We start from the raw sequence: 13,621 nt of genomic DNA on the forward strand, positions 1-13,621 counted from the left end.
AGCCTCAAACAGGACTTTGCATAGATGATGTTTGTAAGTGCCATGAGCCAGACTCATCATGTGGAATTGTGTTTTAAATAAAGTATTTTAATTTACTTTAAACAGGCGTAACAAAGGCAGACAAATACACAAACTATTCAATGGCTTTCCCATTCACTTCACATCACTGCTCCTTCTAGCACCCCTCTCTGAACCAGACAGGTGCTATAAAAGTGAGAGAATTTTGAAACATTGGTTATATGATGTTTAAACGTTTGGGGCTATTCCAGTTTCTCAAATCCTTTACTTCCTGGGTGGCAAGTACTCCGCTTGAAGAAAAAGCTAGACTGCTTGCAGCTGCGGATGTCACGAGAGATGGCAACCACTCCCTCTCCTCATGTAATCCAAGAAAGGTGCTCAGAAATAATTTTGAATTTTCTCAGGTCGTTTTGAGCTGTTAAGTCTGTCTGTCATAACTATGTCAGTCAATGTCATCACCTGCTAGATCCTTATAGTCTTAACGTGTGGCAACCCAGAGAACCAAAATCAAGATCTTTGGTGCTCTCCAGGGCATTACACCTTGGTGGCATCCAATTATTTTATTGTCTGGTGTTAGGCAAAACTTTCTGATTTTACTAAAATTATTTCTATAGTATATTTATATGGACTTTCAGCACGGGGCAGTGGGCCAGCCCCTCAAGCCATCGGCTAGTGAGTAACTGCATCTCATTTGCAACTCTGCCTACCCACACTGCTGCTGACTGAGGGACTATATATTTTCTTTGTGCCATCGTTTCTAGAGAAGACAAGGAGGAGTGGTATTCTCTCAAACACTTGAATAATTTTACTATATATTAACGTGAGTGCTTAAGAATGCAAACATGGAAATTGTTCTGGGAATTATATGTTTTAAACTGAAATCTCATTGAAGCTCACAAAGCGAGTCTTCATACAGAGATGTTTGACAATGAAAGTCAGTTTTTTTTCTGTCTTTCTCAAAGGGGTGGAGATTTGTAACTTACAGTGATTACCGCCAAACACACTATTTTATTTTTTAAATAATTTCCTCTAGGTGTTTTAAGCACATGCACGCCTCTCTTTGAGGTCTTACCTACAGAACGCTTCAGTTGTCTGTATTCAAAAGAACTTTTGTGTTCAGTACTTATACTTGGAGTGGCCTTTGGATCAACCCATTGCTTATCATTGGTTAGCTTTCTTGTATGTCTCGTTTGCTTGCTTTTATTCAGTGACTTTCCTCCATCTTATTTTGTTCATCCCTCCCCTGGAGCATAATTTCTTTGCCATCCTTTTGATTGGATGACTTTTTTCCTTCTATGACTGACAACATGGAAGTATGCTTTTCCATTTCTTTCAGCACTTGTGCATTCTTTGTCTTGTTCTGTCACTCATGAGCGTTTTTGAGACTTGCGTCCCTCCTCCTGCTCTGTGTTATTCTCCTTCCTCCCCACATGTCTGTTGCTTCCCCTTCCCATCGAAGCCCGTTTTATTGTATGCATGCACATGCATACATAATCAGGTTGGGGCCGGACATTTGTTTTTTCTTTCTCTTTAGGTCTGTGCCACGGGTGTTCAGCATTTGGCAAATCCAAAAGATCGGCTAACTCCTTTCAAAAGAAAGACCTATTGGCTTTCCCAGTTCTTGTGTACTTTATATATGCGCTGTCCTCTTAACTGCCCTTCATCTTGAGAAACGTTGTCTGGCATTTTCCCTACGAGGTATACTTTTTGAATAGCAAAACAAAGTTTCAGAAAGAAAACCAGTAATGTTACTTCATTATGCTTTTCTTTTTTTCAAAATTAAGCTTTCAATATTTTGACCTATTTCAAAAGAACACAGAAGGCATTTATATATTTTTGGGTTCCTTATGAACAGAGGGAACGGAATAGCCATATATTGGAGAATGTGATAACTTTTTTGGGGGGCATTTTCGTCATGTGGAATGACTTTTTCCTGATTTGACCAAATGCTTACTCTTTGTTAAAGTGTAAGTACAGAGTAAGTCATTGCTCCAAGATTTGCAAGGGACACATTTATTTGGAGAAGGATCTGTGTTACTGCTTTCCATTGCGATCTGCATTGATTTAAAACTACTCCGATATGGATTCAAAGAGACATTCCACCAGATTCACAAAGATTTATCTTTGACTTACCTTTGGAATACTCCTGGCTTACTACTGAATGCTGGGTGGTAACTAGGAGTACTCCTGACTTTGTGTTTGTGTAGACTCCAGAGAATATAGGTGTCCATGACATTTTTTTCCATTGAGTTTGAACAATAGAGAGCAACTCCCCTCCCCGTGCATTTTGGTTTGACAAGTCTTCTGGAATCTCCTTTGACCTCATCGATGATTTACACGGACGCCTGCTTTTGAGAGTGTTTGTGTTTTGTATCCAAAGGTACACATCCCTCCTCACAGTTGATTGGAGTTAATTGGTTCTTGAAAGTGGATCACATTATTTTTGTTCAGAGAGCCCTTCCAGTGTTGAAAGTTAGCATGTGGAAAGATGTGATAATTACTGTCAATGATTTCAGTATTCTGAGTTAATGTTCAGGTATATACACGGGTAAAAGGGGTACAGCATAGTCTTTGTCACTGAAAAGGCCAGTTTTGTGAATCATTTCCTAGCACCATCTGTTTTCTCCTTAAATTTTTATGGGAGGGAAATTGTGTAAGCGAAGCAGGATTGCATAATCTGGATTAAGACATTATCCATCCTAGTGGTCTTTAATGTAATTTAGTAACATAAGACACTCTGATTTTAATAAATGGAACACTTTCTGCTTGTTAGTGATTTTCAGTAAAGTCAACATTCGTATTCTCGCAGAGATGACAATTCAGATCAATAACTACTTCATTTATAATGGTAGATTCTTTTTACACATCTGCAGTAAAGTATTTTCCTGTCCACCAGTTCGCCGTTCGTTTCGTCCTTTTTCCTTTACTTTGCATCATCCAGCACTGCAGTGACCTCTTTAGCACCCGCTCCAACCCCCATCCTATTCTCCTTTCTATTCAGTTCAGCATTGCTAATAAGTGATGCGTCATATGTGGGATTATTATTAAGGGTGCTTGCTTTTTAAGTATTGACTGTGGATTTGATTGTATATTATTGTATTTACACTACTTGATATGTGTCCTTTTTCTTTTGTTTATATTATAGGGGCCTGGGCGGTAAACTCCTCTCCGTTAGTGGAGTATTTCCCGCTCCGCGTAGAGCGCTGAGTTCTAAAAAAAAAAAAAACTCAGCTGAGTAGTACAGATCAGTTTTTTCCTCTCTTGCGGCTCACCAACGATAAGATTTCAAGCACAAGCAAGGAAAATCCAACGCTAGCCTACCTCCTGGCGAGATTTGTCAATGCGTGCGGTCACAGCAGGTTGCTACCTCTTGCATTGAGAAAGCTGCTGCTTGAGTGGAACATCTATTACTCGAGCGGCAGAAAGAAGCTGTGCCCTCTTACGTTGCGCGTGGTGCCTTTCGGGCTCATTTTACAGGGCGGGACAAGCCACCAATAAAAATCAACGCAAGCAGCGTGACTTACCTTACTCCGCAGCTTGCGGAACTCAGCGAAGTGCAGCAGAGGTTTTTTTGTCACTTCGCGGAGTTCCGCATAGCGGAACTATGCAAACTCTGCCCAGGCTTAATATTATATTGGATATTTAATTTGCATATTTACATGGCTATGGATCACTTTTGCCACACACATGGGCTTCCTCTGTTTTCGTTTCCATTGAAAAAGCCTGTGGATGTTTGTGAAAATAAGATCACGTACTGTTGTTCACAATAGAATGGTATCTTAGTGCTACTGTCTGGGCACCAACCTCTCCACCTAGTACTGAGCGCATTTATCCATGCACAGTTTTTAAAGTCTACATTGCTAAACACAGTCTTGTGTGTATTCATGCGTGAGAAATTAACCTTACCACCAGAGGTGAATTGACATACTATAATGCTAGCAAATCCTTTGGTAGAGTAACTCTGTATCTTGCTTTATTTTGGCAGCCGCCCTCTTTATTCAAACTATGACTCATGGTTGTTGCCGACGTTTTAGCCATTAAATAGATTAGCAGATCTATACTTCAGAAAAACAGAGGAGGAACCTTTCAACGCCCATCGCTCACGCTCTGAACAGCTTTCACACGGATTACCTCCTCCCAGTTGTTTAGATAAAGGTCCCCCCCGAGCCCCCCAATCTAGTATTTCTGTTATTGTTAACCCAAGTCTCCTTAAATTCAAAGTAACATCCCCTCCAACCATTAATTCTCTTTTTCATTAGAATTTTGTATATGGGAGGGAGGATGTTATGTATACCGGGCAGAGAGGAGGTGCTGAACCAGGTCTCAGTGATTTGCTTTAGCGTAGGGGAAAAGTCTGATGTGAAGTTGTAGATACCTTAGACATTTAAAAAATATATCTTTTCATGTTTTCGGTTATCATAACAAACACAGTGTCATTGCAACAGCTACAACAGTCGCGAGGAGAATAGTAATCACAGAGTACATTACTATATAGGCAGCAGCAGTGAATCCATATGTGACGAGCAGTACAAATGACAATAAACATCACATCTCATCTCAATAGAGCAATATCGACAGTGATTCATATTCATACGAATTGACCACCATGTCCAAAGGATGTGTTAGGGCCTGTATCCGCAACAGCGATGTCATGGATATTTTTGACACTGAAACTTGCTTTAACAATGATTCCTGTGAGGGCATAGGTAGGGGAAAAGACTAGAAGGAATAGGCTCGGTGGAGGTGAGAGAAGTATAGATAGGAGGGCTTAGGACATTGGGGAGTTTGATTGGTGGTGGGATAAGAGGTAATGTTTTGGAGACTGTGTATGGGGTTTTGGATGGGTTGGGGTGGTGGGCCTAATGATTAATATTAGCATAGAAATTGACCTTTGCCTTCAAGTTTGGGTAGTTGTGTTTTAATTTTAGAAGTAGTAGCTGAGTTCCTTAATTCATTATCTTACCAATGTTGTAAATGTTGGTCAGGGTCAGTTGGAGTGGGTTGGTTGATGAGACCATTTTCTTGCCACATGTGTTTATTGAGAAGATAGAGGTGGGCTAAAAGTGTTGGGAGGACACTGGAAGGCCCAAAGGTGATCAAGAAGTGCACCAAGAGGAAGAAGGGTTGTAATGAAAAGAAGAGCCGGTGGGTGGAAGGCAGGTTGGCATAACTAGCATTTAAGTGGTTTGGTTATGAGGTAAAGATTAATAATGGAGGGAATGTAGTACATACTATGATGGTGCATCCCTGGACGTGATGATGACTGCTCATTAGACTTTTAGGAGGCTCATTTCAACAAAGTAGAACCATTGATGAGGATTTGAAACGAAGAACTGGGCACCTTTATAGAGAAAAGACGCTTATGGTCCTCATCTATGATGGCCAGGTCTCTTGAGATTATTAGACAATTTTATGGTGCACTCTGTTTGATGAAGAGGGAAGAATAGGCCACTGCAAGGCAGATAATAGATTAATTTATTGTGGGATTGGGCTTTTACAATCACACGGTTGAGGTGAGGAGAGGGAGGAAGCCCTCTCTGCCACCCCTACCAGCGTTCGGCCCAAGGGCTGGCAGTGCACTACCAGCAGCAGCACTGGGTTGCTTGGCTAGGGCTGGTGTGAGAGTGCTAGCAATATTTAGGTGCTAGGATGGAGCTGGAGTGAACAAAGACAGATGATGGTAACAAGACCTTAGGGAGCCAGGCCCTGCTAGATCAGGCAATCCTACCATGAGCCTTTGGGCAAGGGGGCTGTCCATTAACTATAGTAGACTGGCTGATCCAAGTCCAGCTGAGACAAATGTCGGCGCCAGTGTCAGCTCCAGCAGGACATCTTTATCACCATATGTGACAACGGTCCAAGAAACTGAGACAGCTCATTCTTTACTTGGTGTCACTGGTTCCACAAGTAAGAGAGTAGCTGAGGGAGCATGGGAGGTACTCTGTGGTGGTACAGGTTCAATAAATAATGTACATTTTGCAGTCAGGGGCTCTGTAAGGGAGTTTAGAAACTCCAGCATCTCGGATCAAATACCCATCCTTGCTTCCTGACAAAAAGCAGTGGCAGTGAAACGTCGATTTATGTTCAGCCTGAAAAGCAGTCATACTTCAGCTTTCTGAACATCGTGCAGTATTTGAAAAGCTGACAGACGGAAATAAAGGCTCTGGTGTTGAATTGATCAATGTTGCTGCTAGATCCTTCCTCGCTCATAGAAAGGAGATACAAGACATTTAAAAATTCAGCAATTAAGACCAGTCTTTTGAGCCTTTGCTCCGATTTTAGAGTGAATTTAAAAAACGGCATATCAGATCACCCTATTCTCTGAACTTTGTCTTTTAAAGGCTGCAAATTAACAGAATATCAGCTTTTAGGCTTTGTCCAGTAAAAATACACCATGGCCTGCGGGCTCAGAAGAAACACATTCACCTTGGGACATTTTAACTTTATACTGCTTTCATTCCTCCAATCTGAGTCGGTTCAAGAGTATTTTACAGGGCTCAGACACTCATCGACACAGTGCTGATCTACAGATATATGAAGTATCTGAAGCCAGAAAAGATTCAGCTACTTTCTTCCGGTAGAGGCTGAATAGCTGGGGGGATAACGATGTTCAAGACGGAAGGCCCCCTTTCATCCAATCCTTACGGGCCACGAAAATAAAACTGTACCACGTTGATGCTGTTCCCTCTCCATTTCCACTTTTTGATGACTCAATGGGGCAAAGTATATGTTTTGCTATTCTAGCTGATGAGTGTGTTTGTGTTACCCTGGAAGCACCTAACTTTTAAATACTTCATAATTTCATTGGTTTACTTCAAAGTTGTCCCTTGCGTTAAATGTGACCCATTTTGTGTTTTCGATGCGGAGGTATGACTTGAGACTGTTTTCATCCTTCCTGCCCTCTTTCATTGCCATATGCCCTTAATCTTTTGCACAAATAATTATTGAATTATCTAATGTTGCTGAGCAGAGGAGTTTAAAGGAGCTTTTTATAGCAGAGCGTCTCTCATCCTTCCCTGCCTCACTTTCTCTTCCAGTTTGGTTGACTTCAAAGTTGCAGGATGAGCATTAAATCAAGTAGGGTTCTTGGACTCACTTTATCAATATGCTACAAGGCCGACTCATTTACTATCCTCTTTATCCATTTGAAATGACATGAAGATTGAGTCCCTGCTTTCACGTGGTAGTAGGTGTCTAACAGCATGTATTGAAGCTTTCAGTTCAAAGCGTGGATAGTGTTGTATCCCCTGATAAATTTCAGCCTCCTGTGTTTGCTGTTCACTTTTGAAGTTGGGCAACTAAATGCGTGAACGTTGTAATGAGTGATCAGCCTCGGCTAATGGTAAGGAGGCCTTCATGAAAATGCAATGTCCTCTCTTACTTGTTATAGAGAGGCCCATACTGCAGGTTTGCTTTTGATACCCCATTGTTAAAGCATGGTTGATCCGAGTCTGCTTTTTCCTTCAAACATCCTTTCTCCAATTGCTTCCGCGTAGATTTCTAGGGCTAACATTGGCTATTGTCCGATAAACTGCGCGTTGCATGTTTCAGTAAAGCATGTTCCAGAGCTGATTCTTTAGGAGACAAAGAAGTTTTCAAATATTTCCTTAATAAAGGATACCGCTCTGTACATGTGGTCCTGACTACATGCTATGCTGTCTCAGCCACCATAAGGCTGCAGTCCCAAAAGCAGAGTCTGCCATGTAAAACTGCATTTAATCCATGCATGTCTTTCAAACTGGGAGTCTTCAGCGAGAACCTCATTGGTCGCTGCAGTGATAGTTTACTCACTTTAGTCTACTTCTCCCTTGCGTACATGTCCTCTCTACAGTCATGCCTTGTTCATTAAGAGACAGTTACTTCTGTTATGTTTTTAGATGGAAACATTCTGTAACTGTTGTGGTTCCGCTGTCAGTGGCTTGACGAATGTTCCTGTTGTCATCCTACAATTACTTGATTACTGTTATTTTCACTGTCTGGAGAAGCTTTAATTGTTGTGGAGTCATTTAAAAAGGCACGTTTTCTTCTGTTTTCCCGGTTAAACTGCATGCCTTCATAACTTTGTGCATATGAAATTAGTTTACATAAAACAGTGCAATTGGTTAGGCATGAAACAATTTAGCAGAAAAACAACAAAAGTGATGGGTGAAATGCTTGCATTATTCTAAGACTCACTTTGGGCTGCATTCCAGTCCATCGTTTGTTGTTCACTGTGTCACTGCAGTTAGGGTCCGACTTTATGCAAATAAGACTCGGTCTTTCTCAAATAAAAACAGTCCCGAATGAACTTCTTGGCCATGCCCCGTTGAATGATAACACAATCTCCTCCAGGCCATCTTTGGCTTTGTTGGTCGTCATTGACGAATATACCTCCTGAATCCTGATGAGTCCTTCTGCAGTCAGTTACTGGACTTAAGTCTGGGCATACCATTTGCAATAAAGGTGTCTCACTGAGAAAAACAAATGTATGTGGGGGGATACTTAAATTAATCTCAGCCACTTGTATCTACTCTGACCACATTTCAGTCCATCGTTTTTTCCTTAGCTGGAAACCCCGGCCTGGGAGCAACCTTCTGCACATTGCTCTCATTTCTGCTCCATTAGGAACAGTCCAGACAGAATTGGCTCTTCCCCAGTGATTGGGAATACAAGCAGTTCAGGCCAAGCCAGATTTGCATATCGTTTCTCTCTGTCTGAAGCGGGGCCCACAATGGACTAAAATGGAACCCGAGGAATTAATTACTGGTGGCTAGGATTAATTGAACCATAGTTAAAAAAAAATTAAAAAATGTAAGTTATCATTTTGGGGCAGGAAGTACGTATGGTATTCACAAACGTTAGACGCACAGTCTATTCACTTAAAATGAGTGTTTTGATGCAGTTACCATATACATGGGCTAAAACTAAAGTGGGCAAGCAGAGGTGAGCAGATACAACCCAGATTGCATCTCTGAGCAATTGGATTTGAGTGAGAACATTATAGGAGCCTCTGACCAATCAAGGGTAGAATGCAACAATTCAGCGATATGACATTTGTAAAAATGACTTTAATAGTTTTGTCCATACGATAAATTGGTATATATTATGTCCTGCATTGATGTAGTATGTTCTTATGAGGCTTGAGTCAGGCAGAGTGGGACAGAGTAGGGTGTAGCTCTATAGTATGTGTTCTCCCAGCTGGACCCATGTGCATGGTGTTATTTGGGGGCTCTTTCTACCCTTTACATGTATGTCGAACGTTACTCTTATGAATCTCTACCCCAGTACAGCATTCTTGCATACCTTCGTTTTGTGGACGCGATGTAGAGAAAAAAATAATCCATAAAAAATCATTAAAATTGATAGCCTACTTTGCGTTAAAGAAAAGCACGTTCTAATCAACTAACATGGTCGCAGGGAGGCAGTGTATACTGGCATGTTTATTTGTGTTTGATTCCTACCTGCGAATTAAGAATATTAATGAAATAGCTGGGAGCTAGATTTTGCAACGATTAGATATGTATTTTCTTGCGATTTCTCTTTAGAAACACTAAGCATCAGTACTAATCAAATCACCTTTTAAAACGAAAGCCACTTTAAATGCATGTTTCTTGTACCCACTCTGTTTTATAAAATATGAAATTCACTTTGATCTGGCGCCAGTGCCCGCGGTTATGTTTTGCAGCCCAGCAGTGCAGCCTTCTAACCTGCTCTGAAAGCGTTACAAAGGTGGTATCCACAAACAGAGTTTCCAAGTGTCCGCATGATCAACGGTAACAAGAGAGCTCGCTAGTCAAACACGTTTGTTGAGTTACTTTTCGCCGCCAGTTTTTCACAACAGTCCCTTGTGTATCTAGCACTAAGAAGGTGTAGGCCAGTATAGCTTGCGTTCGCTACAAGAATGATCTTCGTTCAGATGTTTCTGTTACAAAGCTTTCTTCTTTTCCTCAGCTTATCCCTCCACAGAGGCAACTGCAGACCCATCAGGTTCGAGCCGCCCATGCTGGACTTCCACGAGCAGTGAGTGTAACTCCATCTCATTTTGGGTTGAACTAGCCTCGTTACATGTTTGACTCTCAGTACTAGTTTCACTCTGTAATGTACCAGGCTCCAAGTTTATTTTGAATGTTTGTATTGCTGGCGAGCTACGAATGATTTATGTCCAAGTAATTACTTTAATGTTTTTGTCTGGTCATGTGAGATTGCATTTAGAGAGAATTTAGTACGTGAAAATTCAGTGCTAGTTATGTTTCTGAAGTGTGCATGATACAAACCGCATACACTTCATCTGGGATCTTCCATGGCATGCTCTGAAAGGGCGCGCGTACTGCTCTAATCCCAGAAACCTATCGCACCTTTTAACCCTACCTTGATTTGAAGTCCCGAGCGTACAAGGTGCTCTGCTTCATCTCAATGCAAAACGTATTACTCTGCTGGAAGCATATTTTTTCCCTAGCCGTCCCATTGCAGTAGTTTTTGCATGTTCTGAAATCGTACATTTCTCATCGAAATTCCAACATATCAACCGCATATTTCAGTGTATGAATCAAAGTGAACCCTGGTCATTAATCAAAACATAAAACTAAAAACACTAACTTGTATGAATCGAAAGTAGGTACATATTCAGTCATTTTTTTGACTTTTTAAAAATGTTATTTACAACTATGGCTTGTTTGACTGGGACCTTCCGACGGTCAGTGTCTAGCAAAGGGGGAGGAACAGGAGCTACTTTAGCCCCTCTACCCAGACGCCCATGTTCTATACCGCTAGGCTCTGCCACTTGATTAACTTATCTCTTCCTAGTCGCCTACCAGCCTCTCACTGGGGTGCCTCCTCCACTTGAGCGTCGCCACACTTAAATCCCCCCCGCCCCAGAGATGAAAAATAAAATGGTAATTTATTACCATTTTATTTTCCATCCCCAGCCCCGAACAGTGTGTCAGGACGGGGCGGGGGATGCTGAGTGACAGCAGCAGGGATCGGGGGGGGGCTGTATGTGCACGGTTTAAAGTGCGCCGGTCTTTTTGGACGGCCGTCTTGAGACTGCCAGCCACACATGCGCACTTTAAGCATCTTTAGCCCAGTTGTCTTAAGACAGCTTGGTTAGAGAAAGCCAAAGCCTCCTGAGCTCTGTTGAGCTCCCACTAATCTTAGCACTGCTGTCTTGCTGGTGAGAGCAGCGCTAGGACTGGTGAAGGGAGTTGCAGCATCCTGTTCCTGTGGGAGTCGGCAAAAGAAGAGCTCCGGAATGGAGGACGGCGTGTTTGGTAAGTCTTTTGATTTTTAATTTGATTTTGAACACCCCCCACCCCTCCCCGTAGATGCTAGCCACCACTGGTGCCCCATTCCAGGTACTCTGCTTGATAGATCATCAATCAATCCAGTGTTGTCTTTCTGTCTGGCAATAATCAAAATAAGAACCTCATTCCACAATTGTGTAATATTTAGATTGTGTATTTCTCTTTGTTCTTCTATACTTAAAGCCATGCTCTCTGTCAGCTCATTTCGATGCCCATTTTCGTTTCCCTGAAATTGTCATTTTCCTCCTTGCTCATAATGGTGCTAGATCAATTAATCTAGCCGTGTCCACTTTTTAGGTCTTGCCTGAGACTGTCATTTCCTACCCATTGGATGGCTTCATAGTCACTAATTTCCTTGCCTTTCTTTGGTCGGCGCTAGCCGACTTTGCTTTCGCTTTGTGTTTTTTTTCCATCCCCTGGAGTATGGTTGAAGTACTCCGTCCTTGCCCAGTGTGCGCCATTCCACGGGTCGTGCCTTCAAAGGTACTTTTTTTAGGTCTCGCTCTCGAGACCTATTGTCGTTGAGATAGCTCTCAAGGGAGACAGACTGGGGCACGCGCAGTGTTGTGGTTGTGGTGATTGCTGTCTGTGAACGCGCTTCACATGAACAACATTTGCGCGTTGAGTGCTCCTCTCCGGAAGACCTGCTGGCACGCGCAGAGTGTTGTGATTGCTGTCTGTGAACGTGCTTCACATGAACAGCATTTGCGCGTTGAGTGCTCCTCTCCGGAAGACCTGCTGAGTTAATTATAGGTCTGCAGCGTGGGGCGCCTGTTGGCATGCTGTGATAATGACCTTTTTCGCTTAGTTGCTTGGTCACTCTGCCCATAGACCGTGGAAATTCAACCGGTGTATTATCCTACGGATTTAGCACATCCTACAAAAATTCAAGAATTTTCCATTACCACTCAATTCTAAATTATGTCCATAGCCTGGATGTTTGTTTGGCCAAAGGCCACGCCGAGACGCCTCTCAAGGGAGACAGACCGGGGCACGCGCAGCAATTGGGGTCGGGGTCTGTGGACGCGCTTCTGAGACGCGCTTGCACAGATGCACACGCACACACACACAGACACACACACGCGCGCACACACCCCGTCGCTGCCGACCCCCCCTCACCGCATCCGCGGCTGCCTAACGCGCGCGCGCACACACCTCGTACTGACTTGCTTCGGAAGGGAGACAGGGGATGGGCACGTGCAGGGCTGACTGGAGGTTGTGAACGCGCACGTACAGACACGTGATGTGCACATCTCCTGTCCCCCTTCCGTCCTCGCAAGCCTCATGCAATTTTTTTTCTTCAATGCGCACGCACGCTCCAACCTCGGCGCGCTTTACACGTACAGCATGCCCCACTTACCGGCTCCTGTACATTGGCGCTGCAGATCTGGACGATGCAGTTAAAACCCCGGGACGGGGAGCGCTGCGGGTCCAAGTGCCCGTACATGGCGGCAGTAGTGTCTTTTTCTCGCTGCTGTGAAGGCTTCCCAGGTGCTACCTCCTTCGATCCAATACAGTGATCTGACTTGCCCCGGTACTGCTCTTAAGCCCTCTCCACTGCTCCTAGTGTTAGGTCCGCTGTAGTCGGGTCTCTGAACCTGCCCCAACTGTCAGCTGTGTACTCAAACACCCATACCACACATGCGCCATGCGCAGAGCAAGGCACGCCTTACGGCAGGCGCACTTGATACTTACGTGCTACGTCACAAGGACTTGTTGTCAATTGTGATGAGTAACCTGGGAGATGGAGTGGCCTTGCACATTTACAAGGCCTGGAGCTGCTGTCAGACGGTGACATGGGCAGAGACCCTCATGCAGCCTCCCTGCCAGGGTCCCACGGTCTGTTATGAGCTGGGTCAGCAGGGAGCGTTTAACCGCAGTGAACACAAAGTGGAAAGACCGCCTCGGTTTAAGATTATACAAGCTCTGCTGTCCCTGACTGACTTCAGACCATCAAACAACAAAGGTTTACATCTAGCAGCAACGTTTGGAGTACAGTTCACTGCCCCCCCCAACCCCATCACTCTCCTCCCAACCCGGCTGGGCCTCCTCCACGGCCCTGGCATCCAACTAGCACTCAGCCCTGCTCTAAGCACTACATAAAAGATTTGGGGTGAAAGGAGTCGGGGGGGGGGGGGTTGGTGGCGGGGGGTTGTTATATTATTCAAAGTAAAGAAAGCCTATTCTTTACATATCATCTTCTTTTGGGGAGTCGAAACCTGCTGTGTAATCCCCCAATGCCCCCACCTCCCTACCCCCCACAATACACACGCACCGGCCCGTCACAAAAGTGAGTGGTTTCAGCCCCCGCCAGGGTGTACAGT

At 43.7% G+C, this 13,621-nt stretch overlaps 1 protein-coding gene across 1 annotated transcript in view; it reads left to right on the forward strand.

Annotated features, from left to right (window-relative positions):
* TMEM131 (transmembrane protein 131) overlaps positions 1–13,621 on the forward strand; it is a 943,143-nt gene that overhangs the window by 203,919 nt on the left and 725,603 nt on the right. The window contains exon 4 of the mRNA XM_085622890.1: positions 9,949–10,017. Coding sequence (XP_085479016.1) covers positions 9,949–10,017 — 69 coding nt within the window. The remainder of the gene's footprint in view (positions 1–9,948; positions 10,018–13,621) is intronic.

Source organism: Triturus cristatus, chromosome 8 (genome assembly GCF_964204655.1).
Source record: "Triturus cristatus chromosome 8, aTriCri1.1, whole genome shotgun sequence".
NCBI classification, from domain to species: Eukaryota; Metazoa; Chordata; class Amphibia; order Caudata; family Salamandridae; genus Triturus; species Triturus cristatus.